Below are 22,985 nucleotides of genomic sequence, written 5' to 3'. Positions count from 1 at the left end.
AATCCTGCTGCTGTTTTGAATGTTTTGAACATTTTATGAGCTCTTCATGAGTTCTCAGCGGGTAAAAATAATGCCACATGTACACGCATAAAATGATCGCGTTTAATCCAGCACACAGCGTTGTTTTGAACATTTCATGAGCTCTTCATGAGTTCTCTGGTAAAAAATAATGCCATATGTACACGCATAAAATGCCCGCGCGTGTAATCCGCACACAGCATTGTTTTGCATGTTCGGTAAACGAGCTCCTACGTCATATAAGCCGACCAATCAGGTTGTGAGCGTCTCCCTGTGCCTTTGGTTCGGTAACTTTAGGTTCGCTGTTAAAAATGCCAGTGTGAACGCTAAGCGGACCAGGACTATTATGTTTGTTTTTGTTTTTTGGTCCGGACCAAACTAACCAAACGAACCGAACTACAAGTGTGAACGCACCCTGAATCTGTGGTTTGTCTCATTTGCAAATGAATTGTGTTGCTTTAAAAACTAATGTAAATACAGATTACAAAGTGTTCACCAAAACCATGTGATTTGTATTGATTTACCATCTGACAAAGTTATCTTGGTTGGTTAAATGAAGACGGTGTGCCACCTACAGGCCTTTTAGGTGTAGTGTAGGTTGGTAAAGATTATGGAAAATGTCTATACAGGGATGGAAATTAACTTTTTTGTCCACCGGCCACTGTGGCTGGTGGATTTCAAAATCTACCAGCCACTCAATGTTTTTACCAGCCACTTTCTTGTTTTTAACCGACAATGTGTAACTGCATGTGAAAAATTAATACTACAAGCTGTACAATACTTAAGCAGTTTATTTAATCTCAAGACTCAATGAAATGACATTTGACATTTTCTCTTTCTCTCTTATACACACACAAAACATGAACTGATATACATTTCATTAAATGAGTAGGGCTCTGTGCGCTTTTTTTTTTTTACCTGGATGTGGTGTTTGGATGATTCGTGGTTTTTTATGGCTTCTTGCTTTAGGTTTTTAGTCTCAACAATGAAACTATTAGTTTTGGCATCTTCTGAAGCGTGTTGACGACATACAGAGCAGAAAATTGTCAGTAGGGATGCACCGAAATAAAAATTCTTGTCCGAAATCGAAACACCAAAATAAATTATGCCAATTATTAGTACCATTGCATTTATGGCTAATGCCATGACTGTGTAACTTTACTAAAAATCAAGGCATTGCAATTGCATAAATTAATATTAAAGTTTCAAATAATAAATCAATTACAAATGATGCAAATATTTATTTAGCATAGGGCTGCACGTTTTCAAGTTTTTCATTAACCGTTAACCGAGGCCCTTAGCGGTTAACCATAGTATGCGTCAGGGTTATTTTTAGTTTATTAATTTGACGACCGCCATCTCCGTATAGTGAACGCGCCTATAGAGAGAAATGCACATCATGGATTACCTAATCAGTAGACTAGAGTAGAGAGTAGACTATTTCTTTTCGTTTTTAAATTGTCAAAAGACATTTCAAGCTTTCTTAAGATATATTTCCTGTCTGTCTTTCGGTAAATTAGGATGAGATGCGCTCCAGTTCACGAGCAATGCAAGTGGCCGCGAGGGCGCCTGCATGATTAGGGCATGTAGTAAAATATGCAGCCGAGAATGATTCACACAGCGTTTGACTCGCGCGGCTGAGCCTCTCCCGGCAGAGAGTTCAAGCATCTGTGGACTCGTTCCTTCAGCTCTGGCCATCTTGCTTTCAGTCCGCGATTAGCTTTTTTTGTTTTCTTCATTACAGTTAAAGTAACGTCTGCTTTTCGCTAGTCCCTCACAAGTTTCTCACTTCAAACTTTCTTTCTTCTGATCCGTTATGCACAGCGCGCGCGGCTCCCGCTCTGCTTCTGCCCTAATGCGACTTATAGTCCAGTGCGACTTGTGTTATTTTCCTCTTCATGACGCATTTTTTGACTGATGCGACTCATACTCCAGAGCGACGTATAGCCTGAAAAATGTGGTAAGCATTGCATTGCAATACTTGCATTTTGCCCCGTCACTCTCATTTTTAAAGTGCTACCGCGCTCTACTTTTCTTTGCCCGCTTCAGGTTAGAAAGCTGGTCATGACTAGCCTGACAAGCCAGACCCACATCAAGATGTTTGGTCTGGAAACTCACCATTGACAGGGCTCAATCCGAGGGGAGGGATAAACGGTTGTCTTTCAAACTCCCTCTGCACGCGATAGGATAGCGCTACAACCAACCAGAGCAACGAAGGTGAAACAGAGCTTGTTGATAGATTAAACATTCACCGTATCCGGTCGGCAAAACTCCGAACACATCTTCCCTTTTTAAGAATGACTTCAGTGCCGTTCTTTGTTCTTTTCTCAGAGAAAAGCTTAACTCCAAGTCTTCCAGAGTCGCGGTCAAAGCTGATTCGAAAGACCGCCGCCGTTCGCCAGTTTCTGTGTTTACTAGAAGCACGCAAACGCAACTCATTGCGTCACCTAAGCTCCGCGCACATCCCACCTTTTTGCCCATTTTCTGTTATCCGGGAGACACCCAGCTCGCCCCTACTTTAAGCTTCAGAACGGCTTACCAGAATCCTATGGGTGACGTCACGGACACTACGTCCATATTTTTTTACACTCTATGGTTCTTATTCGTGTCTTCTGGCACTACATCCGGGTAATGATGGCGAAAACGACTGGTCATATTCGGACATACGGCCGCACTCACATGCATTGAACAATGTTTACAAAGAGGTGAAACAGGAGCTATTTTTATTTACCCGCCACGGTGGCCGGTAAGTGAAGCGAGTTTACCCGCCGCATTTGGCTGGTGGCGGGTGCTAATTTCGATCCCTGTGGCTATAACTACATTACCCTTTTTCACATAATAATCATGATTAATAATCGTGATTATAATTTTGAGCAATATAATCATGATTATCAGTTTAATCATTATCATGCAGCCCTACATCCGGTTTTCATTGGCATGTGCCAGTGCATAGTGGCATGCGTCACGGTCATTATCACGACACCCTGACATAATACTTGACTGACACTGAGTCGCGGAACATCCAGTAGTGACTGACAGATAGTGAAGCAGATACTGAATCCTGAATCAAAATCCTCAATTAATAGCATAATTTTGTTAGCCTGGATGCCAGCCGAATTTAGCCCCGCCCACAAAATGTTTAGGTCGGGCAGTTCGGTCTGGCATCGATCCATAGAGGAGTAATTATCCCCGAACAGAAACTGTTCGGACCAATGAAATCATCAGGGCGGGCTTTAGACAGATCAACAGTAACGTAATCATGCACGTCATCAAAGGGGCTTGGATTATATTTTTTCAAATCCTAAACGGAGAGCTTGTTTGTATATGCATTCACCATCACAATTTCTCTCAGAAATGATGATCATGTTGGGTAAGTACTCTGTGTATCATTAAATTATTTTATTTTTTTACAACACCGGCAAAGATTGTGTATTCCAGCCTGATTCGGGGCGGGGGGGGGGGGGGGGGGGGGGGGGTGTGTGTTATTATTGGGGGGGGGTTGTTATTATTCCTTTGAAATTGTATTTGTGATTATTAATTATGATTATCCCAATTTACATTTAATGATGTTTTCAAAAGCTTCGTGCCATTATTTGAAGTGACTGCATGCATCAAAATAAAGTCTTCCTGAAAAACGTTGAATGCCTTTCTATAACATTAATCTTCAAATGTCAAATTTACATTGGTTAGGGTTTTAATATAATGTAATATTGTTATACTAAAAATAAAACAATGGGGTGGGGCCTGAAAATATAATCTATAGAAAGAAAACTAACACATTTTAAGCACAGAGAATAATGTAAGTGGGGTTTATTTTGTGTTGAAATTGTACCTTTGAACGATTAGGCCTACATAATTTTGGCATCCGCAATTGTAATCATTGTGAGATTGTGCAGACAACGGTTACATCACACCTCATTTAATCATTTATAATCATCATATATAGATTTAATCATTTTTATAGCTGACCAAAACAACTCTGACCACCAGATATCGCTATTGCGCACTGTGTTAAAAGCTTCGAGTAATGAACCGTTTTTCCCAGCACAATCAATTTGATGAAAGCCTCAAACGCTTCAGAAAAACAAGGTTTCCTATCACTAATATATATATATATATATATATATATATATATATATATATATATATATATATATATATATATATATATATAATCGTATATGTGTGTAATGTTAAACAAGAAAACTATCCAGAGTCGAACCATTATTATGTTATCTAAAAGTTATAGAATCTATCCGTCATATGACAAGATAAAGAGAACAAGTTTTATGTTAAGTTTTATGTTATGTTAAAATACGCAACTTTATTAACAGGTCACGAACAGCGCCACTCTAAGTACGGTTTTTTTTGTTTTGTTTACAGTACATACAGTGAGCTAACTTAGCTATCTCACGCGTGCACGTGGAACTAACTTTGACACAATACCAAGGACAGGCATTTTATTTTGCATGCAAAATGAAATGCAATGATAGTATATTTATTTTAGTCTATGTTACACGTGCACGTGACTGATATTAATTTAGTAAGCGAGAGTGTAGGCTATGGTTTTATTGCGCGAGGAAAATAACATGAGTTTGACATCTGCATGTGGTGTTCGATCCAATCAGATGGCGTGACAGCGCAGCGTGCAAGGTGAGGTCCAATAGGAAAATGTGAACACTAGCGAAGCGACGCATTCAGACCCATTAGGCACGTGCATTTATTATCATCTGTCCACACATATTTACAAACCACCCTTACCTTCTGTTAAAGGAAAACGTGACACACAAGTCAACAGCAGAAGTAATGCACCAAGGTGTTCCATGCCTTGCTCAGCGTCCTCTAGGTGCGCGCCGGCGCTTGTCGCAAGGCAATGACGTCATTTTTGCACTACATATTATGTAGTCACCCCAAAAAGTTAAAACGTGGCTCTAAAAGAACATAAGATACTAATATATGAATTTCATAGCATAGATAACAGATTATCAAACCAAAATAGACATTTTAAAAACACACACATACATATAAACAAATATATAGGCCTATATATTGTGTTAAAGCTCACATTTTAAGTGCACCATTTCACAATAAGAATCTAGTTATTTATAATTATTAAAAAAATAGATTCACTGTTAAAAACTGTTAAAAATGAAGGCAAAAGATCTGTGAAACATGTTCATAACTGTGTGTGAAGTGATGAGATGCACATTTGGTTACTTCATAAGAAACATTCATTTGCATTACTCATGTAATCTTTCCACTCATGTCTAGTAATACATCCTTTATTGTACACACACACACACACACACACACACACACACACACACACACACACACACACACACACACACACACACACACGTGCACAACATTTGTGCATTCTTTGTAAGTAAAATAATGCATAGTGATGCATAGTGCACATTTTAGAGTGTTTATATCCGTTCTCTCTCTTCCTCTAGTCTATTTTGTATATTGCCATTTCCATTCTTATTGCATTTTCTATTTCCTATTTAAGTTTATTGCAGTGACACCTATTTCCCCCAGAGATTAAAATACCATTGTATTCTAACATGGAAAAATAAGTTTATTGAGTCGACTTTTTAGATAGCCTAGTTAACATTTAAAAAGTCTTAATAAAAGATTGAATTAAAAAATCTGTGGTAATACTATTTATTAGGCCCATAATAAACAACAATACTGGTTTTATATCACAAGCTAGATTTTTATCTTATGTATCTATTTATTTATTTATTGACTAGCGATGACTGGAACATGATTCTTTATTTTATAAAATGGCTTCCCAGCCTAAACGATGCCTATAACCTATATCCCCACTGATGCTTTGCAAGGGAAAAATGCTATCAAACTTCACTTGTGCAATATGGAATTACGTATCGTGCGTAGGTGACCTATATATTACATGACTGACATTCCTACAGTCTTAACACCGTTGAGTAACATAGACCCAGACATTCAAACTATATGCCAGACCCCCATTCAACACAAAAGCACAGTTTACAAATGACACAGGAAATTATTCATCTCTTTTCTCGTAACAATTACATCAGTGAAACAACATAATCACAATTTTGATGTTATCCCGGGGGAACATCCTGTAAGTTTCTTCACTTAGACATACAAGTAACATATGACAAGCGGATGACACATGGTATTTTTGAATTTAAATACATGCCTTCTTTGATATTAGCCATAGTCCCAAAAGCGCACGTTACAAAACTCAGAGATTCGTGTTTCGTAATGTATCTTTGCGGCCAATAGGCGAGCTCGCTAATGGTCACGTGATGATACTTTTACGTAACACTTGGACATAACGTCTGTATGTTGAGGAGCGCGAGTCAGTACGTTATCTTGTCTCTTGTAAGAATGCTTTGACATTTTTCTATTTATTATTTTTGTCAGATTAGTGGCGCATCTGTGAATGTCACTCGCAAGCATGTCGTTGCGAAGACTAGACCAAGAATATGCTTTGGAGGATAGGGGAAGGTTTTTTATATCATCCGAAACAGAAGGCGACTGGGACGAGGATAGCCATGTCGATCACCGTCAACTTGTTTTATTCAAAGCCGAAGCTTTAGCTTCGGAAAATCATCTTAAAGAGGCTGTCGATATGTTTGCCATGGCTCTCCGTTATGGACCTGTCCGGCCAGACCAGCTGAGCAGTTTAGTCGGATGCGTTCTGCGCAACTTCAAGAAGAAATCAGAAGAGTCGACTGCGAAAAGTGAGCCAAATTGGACACCGGATTGTGAATTTGACTGTCCTGGTTGTCATAGTTTCATAGCCGATCCCGTGACGGTGACCTGTGGACATACGTATTGTAGGAGATGTTTACAACATAGCACTTTTTCTAAATGTAAACTGTGCAGTGAAGACATTAAGAGGAGGCCCGGGGAACCCCGACTGAATGTGATCTTATGTGGACTTTTAGAGAAGTGGTTCCCAGAAGACGTCAAAAGAATTAAATGTTTAGGGGAAGCTGAAAGCCTATTGAAGAGTAAACAGTACGAAAACGCTATTGCACTAACGAGCCAGCTATTAGAATCAGGTATGTTCAAAATTTTCTCTGTTTCTAAATATATTTACTAATATGAAAATAATGTCAAGGTTACTAGATCACAACACCGTCTGCATGTCTTATTCTTTATAAAAAAGGGTGCGAGGTAAACAGTTCCACTGACCAACATTTGGATTGATAGCCTAAACTTATGTATTATTAGCCCCGCCCTCCATGATCATGTAACTGACGAGTGCCTGTATTACAAAACGTGTTTGAATGGCGCATGCGCACTCGGCACGCGTTGTGTAAGGCAGGTCGTGACACAAAGTGTTTTGTAATCTGAAGCAAAGTGAGTTTTATAATAACAACTAGAATGGTATGTAATAGACACAATGTTCAGTTGTTTATTCAAGAGGGAGATGCCTATGGGTTGTCTAATGTATTGCCCTGTAGCCTAAAATACTAAAAAGGCATTTGGTAAGCAACAGCTGGAATTAAAACGCTGCATAATCAAAATAATGTACTAATGGGGATAAAAAAGTCCTTTATACCTAATAATTTTTTTCCAATAAGACCCCATGGAAAGTTGCATACAATATATATATATATATATATATATATATATATATATATATATATATATATATATATATATATATGTATATATATGTATATATATATATATATATGTGTATATATATATATGTATGTAGATATACGTATGTATGTATATATACAGTGTGTGTGTTATGAATAAATGCATGTTTAATTTGATTTAGATTATTAGTGGAACACACTTAATTGCATTTTAAGTCTCAGTGTCCCACCCTATATATGACCACCTCAGGAATTTCCCTTATTGAATAAATGTATATTACTGAGAAACTTTTTTATTCTCTTTACCCAGATCAGAGGGAAATGATTGAATCGAATGCACAACACACTTATTACGTGGGTTTTAATTTGCATTGTTGAATCATGAAAATCTACCACCATATCACCTTTGTTAAGTGACAGACAGGAAATATCTGATTATGTTGATGTTACATAAGCTACATAGTGTCACAACCTTCCAGTCGTTCTACACAAAAATTAGGACACTTCTTTTTTGATGATCCTTTACCTCGTGTTCGGGATACGCTTCTTGATAAAAGAGTTGGTTCCAGATCTGTAACGTCACTGTAAATGTTACAGAGAGTGCAGCAGTCTTATCTTTTCTTTCATGTCCTCGTTTGCCCTTGTGGAAAAATGGCAGAGCTGCAGTGTCACATCCTGTCCTCCATTCTTCTTGTTGCATTTAAATGCGCTCCTTGATTTATTTAATATATGGACCTTATTTAATATATGGATTTGGGAGTATTATTCCTGTTTGACAGACTTTCTCTGATTCTCTCTCTTTTAGACTCTAGTAATGTGTGGGTGCAGGTGTGCCATGCAGAGGCTCAAAGAGGACTGAAGCAGTACCGTAAGGCTTTGGAAAACTGGGAGTCCTGCCTGATTGCTGCCCCATCTCCAGAGGTGCGTCTGTGGATTTTCTTAGTACTGCCTGCCACTGCCGCAGATGGCTAATTCATATCAGCATGCTTTTATAAATCGTATAGTAGCTTGATTGTTGCTTTAAAAACAGATGGCAAACTCAAGTTTCCAATTCACCAAGTATCGATATACAGCCATAAAAGGCTATTTAATTTAATTTTGAAAGAAATTGTGAGTTGCGAAAATAGCCAACACCTGTGAGTGTGAATTCATATATGCATTTTTGCTGGAAATCAATGAAATGCAAAACATTACTGATTTGATTACAATATTTATCCTATATTAACCACATTTCAACAAAGACTTATCTAGCTATATTACCCAAATAGAGAATGTTACTGTGGTGATAGTTAATTAGCAGATTTCACAGTAACAGTTCTGAATATGTCACAGAAAAGGTCATTATTATTTTTATTATTTTTTTCTTTTTTTAGTTCTGATCATTGCTATTCATTTTTTGAAAGTGGAATTTCAGCACTGCCGCATCTGACCTATATTTGTTAAATTAGCTCAGTTTCTACTACAATTATTGTGGTGTTGTGAGAGATAGAAAACCCCTTTGAGGGGATGTAGTTCTGTTAAGCGCAGGATTAAGATATACAGGATGTTTGCCAAGCTGACAAGTGAGATAAGGAGATACAGACAGGTAGGGATTAGGCAGAGATGTGGGTCAATCGAGTGTGTATTTATATTGTTGTGAGTCACAAAGCGTCTAGCTCTGTTATTAGCATTCGTTCATAACATGACTAGACTCTCAGCCCCATTCTGGTCAGATTAACCCAAAAACAGCATCTGTACTACTGGACTAAACTCACTCTGATCTGTTCCTCTCTTGCAGGGTTATTTCCGGAAAGCAAAAATTCTCCAAGAGATGGGTCATGTGGATGAATCCCTGCAAGTTTTCCTTCAGTGTTTGGCATTGGATGAAAACTTCCATCAGGCCAAACAAGAGGTGGAAATGGTGAGATTATTATTTTTTTTTTAATCATATTTGTGCTTTCGTACCAACCTGTATTTCAGTATCAATACTAAATGGTTATTTTAAGCAAAAAAATAAACATCCTCAAGTGACCCAATCCCCAATTATATGTAATAATTATGTAATTATACTAATGTATCATAATAATAATAATAACTACTAATTATACAAATAATTATATTGTATTGTGTATATATAATATATCATTATATTTTATTAGATTATATATAATTTTGCTGGTCTGATTGAAGTGACAGAATGGCTAACACTGCTTACAGCATCATTAAGCTGTCTGTATAACATGTTTTGCTACTTTGCTGTGGTTATATCTAATATAATGGGAGCATGTTGGTTTATCAGCATATCAGTGACTGCATTTTATATAAAGCCATTTGTTGGCACGGTAGACTTGGTCTCATGATAGCATTGATTCACGTTCATTTACTGGAACTCTTTTACGTTCAAAACACAGTTCTAGTTATTTGTGTCCTGAAAACTCAACTTATTGTAAAGTACTGTGGCCAAACTGATGTTTCATATCAGCTCTGGACTATAATTAAATTATGTAAGGTAATTATTACTGCTGAAGCTTTGTGACTTTCTGCGTAAGCACACAGAAAGACGAGGAAAGTGTGCCGTAAGCGTTGCATAATCTGTATCTTTCAGCGTGTGTGTGTGTGTGTGTTTACAGAAGGGCTTAAAACACATTCTCTTATGCAATTAAGTGCTTTTTATTTGGCCTACATTAGGACTGAGAACAATTTTAAGGGAAAAACCATGATCTCCAAATGACATTTACAAAGATTGGTGTCTTAACAGTTCTAACTAAGGCATAAACACGAGCTAGCAGCAGCTTATATTGTGATCATTTTTTTCCTGGATTTGTTTGTAAGATGAATTTCAACTCATATTAAACAGAATGCGGCAATATTACGTGTGTACAGCATGCACTAATGTTCAAAAGATTTGAGTTGGTAGGATTTCTAAAATGTTTTTGAAACCAGTCTCTCAAGTTATTCAAGGCTGTATTTGTTTGATCCAAATTACAGTAAAAGCCACTGATCTATATAAATGTATACGTTCTCTTTATAGATCAGTGGTAAAAATAGTAATGTTGTGAAATACTTAAATTTAAAAGAGCTGTTTACTTTTTTTAAATATATTTAAAACATAAAGCATTTTCTGTGATTTTAAAGCTGAATTTTTTTGTAGCCAATTGTTCAATTTAATGCATCATTCATCCTTGCTGAATAAATGTATTAATTTCTGCAAATAATAATCTTACTGACTCAAAACCTTTGAATAGTAATGTATACAGTCAAACGAAATTCATTCAGACATGTTCTCACATTCTCACAGTTTATTTGCTGTAGTTTAGAAAATGGTAATAAAATATGACAGCAACTCAGAGTTAAACTGTGTCAGAACAAATTCATCTTGACAATGTCAGATAGCTTTGGTTGAAAGGTATATGATGGATTACAATCAACCAATCAGCTGTCAGCTGTTCAATTTAAGTACACAATTAGATAATACCAATTTAGCTCAACCAATGACCAAACAATGCTTACTTTGGCCCAATGCCCTTTTTTTCCTCAATTGATGTGCTCTATCTTTTTTCTTCTTCATCTTCAGATCTTGCATGACCTGTTGGCGCCGGCCTGTGATAATGTCAAGGTTGGATTAAGAGAGACAACCCACAGCACTTCCTTTCACTTGCGCAGTAAAAACCTGGTGTCTAATGGCCAGAATCCAGACCAGCAGACCCAGATGCAAGCCCAGCATCAGTCTGACACTCAGGCAGCATCGTCACACCATCCCTCTAAAACCTCAGAGGTATGTTAGTCATCTTATGACCTTATATTTTGAAAGAACTTTAGAAACAAATCTCTAGTTGACAGCGACATTAGCAGCTCTTAATTATTTAACAGCTTTTTTCTTCTTCTCAGAAACCAGGTCGATCTGAAAGTCTGGAACGCTCCGGCCTGAGCAGGGCTCATTCACTTCGTGCCCACGGGATAGGAGGAGCTGTAGAGGAAGGGCTTAAAAGAGTCAGCTCCGCCCCCCAGTTGGGTGACCCAGAAAAAGGCGCGCTTCTAAAGAGGAAGCTGTCTGTGTCTGAAGCAGGGCCTGGCGTGGCTTACAGCCACGGCAGTAAATATAAAAAGCAAGTAGGTAAGTCGTCTCACCTTGCCTGACGTGATGCCAACCCGAGGACATACCACATGTTGAAAAGCCATGCAAATACTGTATTGACGAACAGCACATCTGAACATTTAAACAAAAAAATGAACTTATAGTAGTCCCCAGTAAATCTAAAACCAACCTAATTATGCAGGGCTTTCTTAGACTGCTTAGTCACCTTCATTCAGGCAACCCACTGATTAGTCGATCTTTAAAATATGTCTGCTTTCGAGTTTGCCTTATTTCCACTGGCACTGTGATCAGTGTGCATTACTATCATCACTTGAAAATGTCTGCAGTTTGAGTTTGTCCTAAATAAAGCTGCGTCCTCAACTCTCCTCTCTAACCTTTCTCCTTCAGTGACTGCCAGTGCAGCTACCCCTATGGTTACTGAGGAAACCAAGTCCTATCTCACCCTGCCAAAAGACCTGCTGGACCCAAATGACTTTGAGTGCTCGCTCTGTATGAGGTGAGGGAAGAGTGTGACTAAACGTCCCATAAAAAGAAAAGGAAAAATGGAAATAATCTGCACACTGTTTCTCCCATGTATACTATACAATGAATAGTAAAGATTTTAATATATTATTTTATTCTTAAATTATTTATTTTGAATGTATTATATTTTCTCATTTTAATTTGTTAATGTTTAACATGTTAGTATTTCATTAAGCAACTGAAATAAAAAAATTGGTTTCTAAACATTTATAATTTAAAAAAAATCTTAATTCCAAATGCAAACATTTTTTATTATGTAAATATTTTAATATATGTTTTTCAATTTTTAATGGTTAGTTCACTTTAAAATGAAAGTTAAAGATTTACTCACCCTCCTCAAGCCATCCTAGGTGTATATGACTTTATTTTTTTGATGAACACAATCAGAGTTATATTAATAAATATCCTGGCTCTTCCAAGCTTTAACGGGGCTCATGAGTTTGAAGTTTAAAAAAAAGTGAATCCATCATCATAAACGTACTCCACACGGCTTCATGTGTTAATAAGGGTCTTCTTAAGCAAATCGATGGGTTTTTGTAAGAAAAATATCCATATTTAAAACATATATATATATTATATATATATATATTCTTAAAATATATAGCTTCTTCCAGACAACCTTCTGTATCCAAATTACGAAAAAAGTGTAACTGCTGTCGGGCATAGCGTGAATGTTTTGATCTGCGAGAGGCATTACTTTTTTCAGAAGTTTTTTTTAGCTTCAAACTCATGAGCACCGTTAAAGCTAGGAAGAGCCAGAATATTTATTAATATAACTCTGCCTGTGTTCATCAGAAAGAAGAAAGTCATATACACAATACATAGAATGGCTTGAGGGTAAGTAAATCATGGGATAATTTCATTTTGAAGTGAAATAATCCTTTAATTTAAATGAAAAGTTCAATAGCAAATAAGTTTTTCTTTGGTAACACAATTGGTAGCGAAAATCACAAAATATCACTGTTATTGGTATTGACTACTGCTAATTTGGTATTGTGATGACTGTACTGCTGTCCACTGGTGATCTGACCTGAAATGGACACTGAACAGTGTCTTGTAATATCTTAACTTAAAGAGTGCACGTGAACAAGGCTAACTAATGGAACCTCTAATGTTTCCCTGAGAAAACAAAAAAAAGGTTCATCATGTGTCAGTGAAAACGTGCTTGCCTTCACCCTGTGTGATTTAGCGCCTCACTAAAATTGTAAGTGTCAGTCACTGTTTAATATAGCTGCACATCTTCTCTTATCTCTTTTCCAGATTATTTTATGAACCCGTCACAACACCCTGTGGTCACACATTCTGCAAAAACTGTCTGGAGCGCTGCCTAGACCACAATCCCCAGTGTCCTCTCTGCAAAGAAAGCCTGAAAGAGGTTTGTCTCAAAATCATAAACTACATTTAGATGGCAAGCTACATTCAAGTAATTATAATAGCATTCAGGACTCAACAATAAGGATTTTTTTTTAAATTTAAAAACAAGGTAAATTTGATTATTCATATAAATTGGATATTAATTAGTAAAACTGAATTATTTAAAATTATTACAATTTTAGGAGCATAATTGTACAAGTATGAAAAAAGGTTTTAATACATATTGTCCAAATATTACTGATTTATTTATAATGTTAATTCTAACTAATGGGTCCAAGACTAAAACAAGTCTCACACTGTCCTTATTGTTGTGCACTGACATTTTTTATATACTGTTTAATATATGCAATTACATTTTAAGTATTTCTCATCCCCTCTCTCTTGCTCCTCTTTTTCATTCTTCATATAGTATCTTGCCTTTAGAAAGTACACAATCACACAAGTGCTGGATAACATCATTAAGCAGCATCTATCCAAGGAACATTCAGAGAGGCTGAAACTCCATTCCGAGGAAACAAAAGAGCTCTCAGAGTAAGTTTGCTCAGAGTAAACCGCTTCATTTGTGGCTCGTTCAATGAGATTAATCATTTTGAGTGTTTTGTTTTGAATCGCTACATAATGTGAAGATGCTTTTGCACTGATGCCAGACTTAACATTTATTTATTATGCATACTCTTTGTTTGAATCCATTAAGTTGTAGAATTAAAAAAAAGAAAATCATTAAATGAGATGAATTACCTTTCAGTTTTAAAGTTCTTAATTCGCCGAATTATATCACATTGTGATTTGTATTGTTACCATGATATAAAATTACTGTCAAACATTTTTTAATTTTCAATCAGTACATGTTTCTCAAAGTTTGACACAGTCTTTGTATCTAATCTTCAAATCACACTCAATCTCTTCTTTGTTTTTGTTCTTCCCTAGTTTAACAAAGAATGTGCCCATCTTTGTTTGTACCATGGCCTACCCCACTGTGCCTTGCCCTCTTCATGTGTTTGAGCCACGATACCGTCTCATGATCCGACGCTGCATGGAAACTGGGACACGTCAGTTCGGCATGTGCATCAGCGACCCCCAGAAAGGGTAAGTGTGTGCTTATATGTGTTCCCATGTGACTGGAAGCATCAAGTCTGTTGGATTATGTTGCTGATTTTTATATTATGATATGTCAAGGTTTGTGGACTTCGGCTGCATGCTTCAAATCCGCAGCGTACATTTTCTCCCAGACGGGCGCTCTGTTGTGGATACAATAGGAGGAAAAAGGTTTCGCGTCCTCTCACGTGGAATGAGAGACGGATACTGTATTGCCAACATTAAGTATCTGGAGGATATGAAGGTACGCACTTCTGTGGATTATTTGATTATTGTAATGTACAGGAATGCATGAAAAGACTTAAGCTTGAATTAATTATATATTGTTAGATTGAAAATGTATCAATTTTGTGCGTTGTAGGTAAATGATGAGGAAGAATTGGAAAAGCTACAAGTCTTACACGATCAGGTCTACGACCAGGCCCGTAAATGGTTCCAGAACCTGGAGAACCGCTTTCGGAACCAGATCCTGCAGCATTTCGGGCCAATGCCAGAGAGAGAGGCCGACATCCAGGTATTTCCCGCTTGCTTAATCCCTATTACTGAAAGAAGCCCTGCCTACTTCTTTTCTTTGCCCTACAGCAGGCTGGCCAAGAGGAAGTAGGTCAAAGTGCATGCGGGGTTGCAGTTGCATAAGTGCAGTTACATCATAAATGTGTCAGGAAGAACGCAAGTGAACTTGGCAGCTTTCGCAAACAAACAAACTGAATGCTAAAGATGTTTTCGTGTTGTTCAGAAGATGAATGGCATGCTTTGAATAATAATGACGGGAGGCTGCTGTTGTGTAAGCTTCATGATCTTTATATGGCCTGTCCTTTGGTTTCTGAATAAAAAAATTGATCTTTACAGATACTGTACATCAGCAGTTAGTTTAGCTCGTCTTTCTTTTACAAAAGAAAGCAACGGAAGGGTCATATCATGAGTCAAATTTTCCTTGATCTTTAAAAATCAAAAAAGCCATGTACTATTTATTATATACTAAAACAATATCTTAAAATCATACTAACATTATAATTGGGCCTCAGGAAACATCATACAATTTTTAAAAAAAAATTGTTCATGGCCATAGACCCTTGTTCACCAAAGAAAAACACAGTTTTCATGGTAACACTTTAGAATAAGGTTTCATTAGTTAACTACATTAGTTAACATGAACTAATAATGAACTGCAGTTCAGTCTACATTATCTGTTAATCTTTAAGTTTATGTACCAATACATTAAAATCAAAAGTTGTATTTGTTAACATTAGTTAATGCACTGTGAAGTAACGTGAACAAACAATGAACAACTGGATATGACCTAAAGATTAACAATGTTGCTTATGTTCATGTTCGTTAATACATTAACAAATGCAACCTTAACTCACAAAATTAAACTTAACACATAACTAAAATTAGAAATACTGCATTGGCAACTAACTGAAATAAAATGATTACTAAAACTAAAATAAAGCGCTCTCTCTCTCTCTCTCTCTCTCTCTCTCTCTCTCTCTCTCTCATATATATATATATATATATATATATATATATATATATATATATATATATATATATATATATATATATATATATATATATATATATAAGCAAAAACTAATAAAAATTAAAACTACGTAAAATAAAACCTAAAATAAAATAAATATATCAAATATAATTCAAAATATTAATAACTACAATATTAGTATACACAATTTGATGTATAAATAGAGGAAATGACCATGTGCCACCAGATATCCAATATCGGCTGTTACATTTCCAATATCAATAGATAAAGATAAATGTAAAAAGAACCGACATGGTAGGGACGTTGTACATCTTTAGGACGTGACCCCTTTATTGTACTTTTTTTAGCAGCCTGATCTTAAGACACTAAACACATTTTCTTTGTATTCCAGGCCACACCGAATGGTCCAGCGTGCTGTTGGTGGCTGCTAGCTGTTCTTCCTGTTGATCCACGTTACCAGCTGTCCGTCCTCTCCATGACAACACTAAAAGAACGACTAGTCAAGATTCAACACATCCTCACCTACCTGCAGAACCTCCCCAGAGACTAGAGCTTCCTCAAAAACACAAACACACACAGAACATCCTGTCCTTTTGCTGACCAACATGCAAACACTCTATGGTGCTGACTAACTAATAAAATTCTACAGATTTCCATGAATTTTTGTAATTCATGCAAAGAGTTATAAGAACAAAGTGTTTTTGTTGTATCATATCGATCTGTTCACCACCATCGGTTTTCTCTATGTTCAAGATGAGTGGTAGTATTTATTGTTCAGCAGCCTGTCTGATTTATGAGAAATAATCTACTTAAAATTCTGTTTCCGTCAGATGCCGTAGCCTCCATACAGAGCTGGGCAGATATGTCACTGGAGAGCATTCCAACATTTTCAACACGATCATGCTTTGTGTGTGTGCTTGTGTTGAAGTGGACAGAGTAGAGAGAGAGAAGGAAAAATTTTATATCTCTTTTTTTCACTTAAAACTCCGGGGAAACAAAAGCAGAAATTTTGCTTCTGAGTATCCAGCCGAGCTTTCTGTCTTGACCTGTTAAGCACGCACAAGAGGTTGTTGTCACATGACAGCGGAATTGCCTAAGACAGAGAAAACTCTGAAGATGCACTTGTATACATTTGTATTACTTTTGCAGTACTGGGCGTTAATGAAGCTTCCACGGTCCTGTCCCGTCTCAAACTTTCAGCTCAGAGATGGGCACGACACTGTTTAGCATAGATTTATTTAATGCAGAGGAAATCATTTGGACTTCCAAATGTCTCAGTAGTTTGGTTTCAGAATTATCATTCATTTTTTGCTGTGAGTTTGCTTGCAAAACAGCAAAAACAACACGTCACCACATTGCAAGTGTCTCTGTTGGGTACAAGCTGCACTCTGTCTAATTCTTAAAGGTCATTTTTGAGAATGAGGCTGAGATATTTATGTATTTTATTTGTTTATACAAAAACAAATCACAAAGGGAAACTTGCAATATTTTGACATATGAGTGACATTGACATTATTGTTAGCTGCAACCAGCACCATACTGGAAGGAGACCCAACAAGCATTGTGCATATTGATCATGATGAATGCTGACTCCAACATATGTGGTGCTCGTTGTGTGCAGACTAAACTAACTTTTGCCTTATAATACCTTGTTGCGTTCTGCTGCTATGGTATAATGCATCGGCTTGGGTTTTTGCACTCTGTTGCCGGAGAAATAATTATGTGGATTAATTAACTTCATTCGCCTCTCGTCCAAAATCCTTTCAGTTTGTAAAATATGTCAAATAATGGCTGTTGTATAAATCATTTTGTTTTGAAAAATAATTTTTTTACAGCTATGCTCAAATATTTAAGTTGTCAATTTTCAAATAAAATGCACATCTTTTTCATTGCATCTATGTTAGTTTGTTTATTTACATTATCCATCCATTGATTTTAAAATCCGCTTTTCCCATCGAGTCATGGGATACTGAAGCCTAATTTATTATTATTATAATCCGTCTGTCAATTTTCAAAACCACTTGTCCAAGGCAGGTCCCAACTGATTATTATTATTATTAGACATAATAGCCATCCATACATTTTCCAAACCATGTGTCATATGTAGGGTCGAAGGGGAGCTGGACCATAATTTATTACTATTATTGTCGTCTTCATCAATATTCTTATTAGATACAAAAATATTTTTATTATCAATAAAAATAATAATAAAATAAATCCACCCAATCCATTTTCCAAACAACTTGTCATATGTAGGGTCGAAGGGATTGTACCCTAATTTATCAGCTACTATTATATTATTGTCATCATCAGTATTATTAGGGCCCAAGCCCTGAAAGGGCGCAGAGCCCTATTGTTCTTCTAAGGATTATTATTATTATATATTATTATTTTTTTTACCGACTATTTGGGCATTTTTGGGGCCCTTCCCATGCTCGAAAACTCTTGAAACTTTGCACACGCATCAGAATGCGCGGCCATCAGGGCCGGGCTGAGGCTGGGACCCGGGCGTGGCAGGGGGGCTCAACAGCGCCCCCTAAAGTGGGGTCTGAAAACGTGGTCTATAAATCAAACACACTTGCACATACATATATGAAACTCGGTACACATATAGAGCTCATCGGGCCGAACAACTTTCGTGCTCTAAGTTATGCGTCAGCCCAACAGGAAGTGAGCTATTATGGGTTGTTCGGAAAACGCATGCTCTGAAATTTGCGATACTCCTCCTAGACGATTCACCCGATCAGCACCAAACTCGGTCAACATGAAGTCAAGACACTGAGGATGCTAAATTGCAAGCAACTTTTTGATATCTCAAACGGTTTGGCCGTGGCGAAGAGACAAATTTATGGCGAGAAAAGGCAAACAGGAAGTGTGTTATAACTTTTGCATACATTAATTCATTTTGATGAAACTTCAGCTGTGTGTTCGTTGTAAGAGGCCGATCACATGGATATGACTTTTGTGAGTCAAAGTTATAGCGCCACCAACTGGCAGCAGGAAGTGTGTCACTTTCAAAAATGCTTTAAATCCCCATCTTATTTTCACCCGATTTACTTCAAACTTCATCAGTATAATGTCAAAACATGGCAGATATAGACATATAAATGGATTCCTGATTCTTGAAATACTGTTGTCATGGCAACGTGTCAAAGTCCAATAATCTTTTTAGGTGTTTTTGAGACACTTAGCATGCTTGAAATTGCATGAAACTCAACACACACATCTGACATGCTGTCCAGAAGATGCAAGCAAAGATTCAGAAGCGGGCGTGGTAGAGGGGCTCAGTAGCGCCATCTTTTGTCTAAAGTGGGGGGTTAGTTTTATGTACATTCACCAAACTCGGTATATATATTGTACATTTCGAGCCGGACAACTTTCTAATTTAAAGTCATTAGCTCTGACCAACAGGAAGTCAGATAATTTGGTTGGAAGATAACAAGAAGTCGAAAGCGAGCTCTGAGTTTTTACCTTCTCCTCAAAAGCAATTCATTCAATCTCCTCCAAACTCGGACAACATGAAGTAAATATACAGAAGATGCTAAAATGCGAACGGTTATTGGATATCTCAAACGGTGTTCCCGTAGCAAAAGCCCAAAAAACACAAAATAAGAACACAAGTGCCTGATTCATAAATAAGGCTATACTCCCACCTGCTGGTTATTCTATATAGCACACTGTGTTTTTTTTTTTTTTTTTTTTTTCAACACATGCTCTCCCTTAAATGTCCAGTAGAGGGCAATATTGTATAAGTTTTCAAGCAAAAAAAACTTGCCTCTGTGTGTGTGTGTGTGTGTGAATGGTTTTCTAGCCTGGTGGGGACTTCAACCTGAATGCACAAAGACTCATGGGGACTTCCCAATGGGTACAAAAGCTTATAAATCAAACAGAATGAGTTACTTTGAAAAGGTGAAAATGCAGAAAGTTGTGTGATGGGTAGATTTAGGGGCAGGGGGAGTGTAGGAGGACAGAATTAATGTTTTGTACAGCATAAAAACCATTACGTCTATGGTGAGTCCCCAGAAAGATAGTGAACCAGATATGAGTGTGTGTGTGTGTGTGTGTGTGTGTGTGTGTGTGTGTGTGTGTGTGTGTGTGTGTGTGTGTGTGTATGTGTGTGTGTGTGTCTGGCTGTGTGTATGTGTTGTGGATGGGGGAATGGGGGAGGGGCTGAGCTGATTTGAGTTACCTGCAGCATACTTCAGCATTACTAGTGTGTGTGTGTGTGTGTGTGTGTGTGTGTGTGTGTGTGTGTGTGTGTGTGTGTGTGTGCGTGTGTGCGTGTGTGCGTGTGTGCGTGTGTGCGTGTGTGTGTGTGTGTGTGTGTTTTTCTAGCCTGGTGGGGACTTAAACCTGAATGCACACAGACTCATGAGGACTCGTGTCACTGTAGGGACCTAAACTGAGGTCCCAATGGGTACAAAAGCAGGGACGTGCACAGGATTTTTGAGGGGCAGTTGCTCTGACCTAAAAAAGGGAACACCCCCCCCCCCCCCAACCGAAACCACCCACCCCACCCCCACCCCTCATGATCTGCCCAATTACATATTATTGTTATTGCCATTATCATTATTATTTCAATGCCCCCTAGTGGTATTTATGTTCTGCTCGGGAAAAATATTATAGGTGGGGCTATTTTTTTGCAGGGGGGTCTGGGGGTTTCTCCCCCAAGAATTTTTTTTATTTCGTAGATGTGATTTCCTGCATTTTGGTGCGTTTGAGGCCATTTCCCTTGCCTATACCAATAAAGAACTCAAACCAGTCAATATCAATAGTCTAATAAAAAAAGACAATATTAATTTAACTGCCATCAACAGTTTATGATCGTCCATTTGTTATACCTTTCCGACAACGTTAAGTCTCACCCGACAACGGCGACAATCTCCTTCTAGTGCCGCTCATGCAGGCTCAGTCAAGGCGGTACAAGCAGCATTTGCCAGGCAGGTAACGTTAGCTAACATAAACATATTTTTGCTAGCCTACCTGCTGCAAAATTACACAATTTTTGTACAAATAAAGCTATTTTATATAATGTAATTTATCACTTACCACTATCTTGTTTTTTCTCTTTTTTCTTTTCTGGCTTCCTAAAGCATAATTCCGCTTCATGATCGCCGAGGAGGTTTTGTATTTTGCCGGCAGCAGAAGGTGGTTGGGTGGCTGTTGTCAGCGACGACTGAGAGGGCCCCCTTGAGGGGGATTCCGATAACAGTGTCAATGCACTTTACTGCATTGACTATCAAAGGGGCGCTCAAGCAGTTTGTCGTTGCATTTTATTCTTAACCTGTCGCTGTCTTGAGGCCCCAGGCCAGCTCGGTGCCCCAAGCAATTGCTTGACTTTCACTTTCGGACGTGTACCCGAATATGGAAGTGAACGAGGCTTTGCGATTTTTTTTTTTTTTGTATCTAGGCCTACATGAAATTCTGCATCCATTGTACGATTTTTTTATTTATTTTTTTCCACCTCGGAAGGGCAACGTGAGTCGAGAAGGGCATATGGGCAGTTGCCCGGGCAACCTGAGCAACCCCCCTGTGCACGTCCCTGTACAAAAGCTTATAAATCAGACAGAATGAGTTCTTTTGAAAAGGTGAAAATGCAGAAAGTTGTGTGATGGGTAGGTTTTGGGGTAGGAGCAGTGTAGGAGGACAGAATATATGGAGTGTACAGCATAAAAACCATTATGTCTATGGTGAGTCCCCAAAAAGATAGTGAACCAGACATGAGTGTGTGTGTGTGTGTGTGTGTGTGTGTGTGTGTGTGTGTGTGTGTGTGTGTGTGTGTGTGTGTGTGTGTGTGTGTGTGTGTGTGTGTGTGTGTGTGTGTGTGTGTGAGAGAGAGAGACACTTTTCTGTCTAAAAAGATTACCTCTCAATGCTTTGGCCTGCATTAAAGGATTAAACATATTATTCTGGGTTTGAATAAAAAAATAAATGTATAAAACAAGTTTATTTGTAGGGCATTGACAATATTGTTTTATATAATTAGTTAAATAATTGTGGTAATACAAATAATTATAATTAAAAAAATATAAATATAAAAAAATTACCCCCCCTCTCCCTCTCTCAGGATCACTCTGTGTGTGTGTGTGTGTGTGTGTGTGTGTGTGTGTGTGTGTGTGTGTGGAGGGGGTCTCTCTCACTCTGTGTGTGTGTCACCTTGTCTCTTGTTTTTTCATAATTTAACCCTTTCATTTCATAGGCTATCACAAATATCTATCACTTTATTGTGAAAAATAAGTAAAACAAAAACATATATTATATCTTTAATTAAATACTGGTCTTCTGAACTTACAAAATTTTGAGCTGCAAAAAATACATTTGCACATAATTGAAAGTGATATCCTAATACTTTTAATTGTTTTCTATAACATGGGCTTTAAAGAAGGTCATGTGCTGTGTTTGCAAAGATCATGTATGACACCTCTTTAAACTAATTATTTATTGATAGAATTCAAATGGATAAAAAAAAAAAAATTCACATGATTTTATAAAAGTGGCTGTTTATAATAAACTTCCATAAATTATATGCACGCATATTACTCTTACCTGACACTGATATTAAAATCATTGTTGCGGTCTCTGTGATTTGGCTTAATTTATTTTTAAGAGAAGTGTACGGATAATACAACTTCAGCATTTGGACAGTATTCTGCATTCATTTTGAAATTGACATTTGACATCACCTGACATAAAATTAAAGAATAAAATTTAACTGATCTCATAGATGTGAGTGTTGTGGTTCCTGGTCATAGCAGCACCAGTTGCTGCAGTTAATGAGGTGAAT

At 37.4% G+C, this 22,985-nt stretch overlaps 2 protein-coding genes across 6 annotated transcripts in view; one reads left to right on the top strand and one right to left on the bottom strand.

The window, feature by feature from the left end:
* LOC137039050 (low-density lipoprotein receptor-related protein 8-like) overlaps positions 1-6,259 on the bottom strand; it is a 57,152-nt gene extending 50,893 nt beyond the window's left edge. For all 5 annotated transcript variants that reach the window (XM_067414205.1, XM_067414207.1, XM_067414206.1 and 2 more), the window contains exons 1-2: positions 6,212-6,259; positions 4,780-4,949 (exon numbers count right to left, since the gene is read on the bottom strand). In XM_067414205.1, the coding sequence (XP_067270306.1) occupies positions 4,780-4,843 (64 nt within the window). In that variant the 5' untranslated portion in view covers positions 4,844-4,949; positions 6,212-6,259. The remainder of the gene's footprint in view (positions 1-4,779; positions 4,950-6,211) is intronic.
* A 77-nt stretch (positions 6,260-6,336) lies between these two features.
* lonrf1 (LON peptidase N-terminal domain and ring finger 1) lies at positions 6,337-18,095 on the top strand. The gene is made up of 12 exons (XM_067414204.1): positions 6,337-7,082; positions 8,437-8,552; positions 9,409-9,531; positions 11,185-11,385; positions 11,499-11,724; positions 12,094-12,202; positions 13,489-13,603; positions 14,012-14,133; positions 14,530-14,688; positions 14,779-14,941; positions 15,059-15,211; positions 16,593-18,095. Exons 1-12 carry the CDS (start codon positions 6,458-6,460, stop codon positions 16,749-16,751), a joined length of 2,271 nt encoding a protein of 756 aa, XP_067270305.1. The 5' UTR covers positions 6,337-6,457; the 3' UTR covers positions 16,752-18,095.
* The last annotated feature ends 4,890 nt before the right edge of the window (positions 18,096-22,985 follow it).

Source organism: Pseudorasbora parva, chromosome 13 (assembly GCF_024679245.1).
Source record: "Pseudorasbora parva isolate DD20220531a chromosome 13, ASM2467924v1, whole genome shotgun sequence".
Classification (NCBI taxonomy): domain Eukaryota; kingdom Metazoa; phylum Chordata; class Actinopteri; order Cypriniformes; family Gobionidae; genus Pseudorasbora; species Pseudorasbora parva.
The sequence above is the reverse complement of the archived record's forward strand: the minus strand, read 5'-3'. Positions and strand labels throughout refer to the sequence as shown.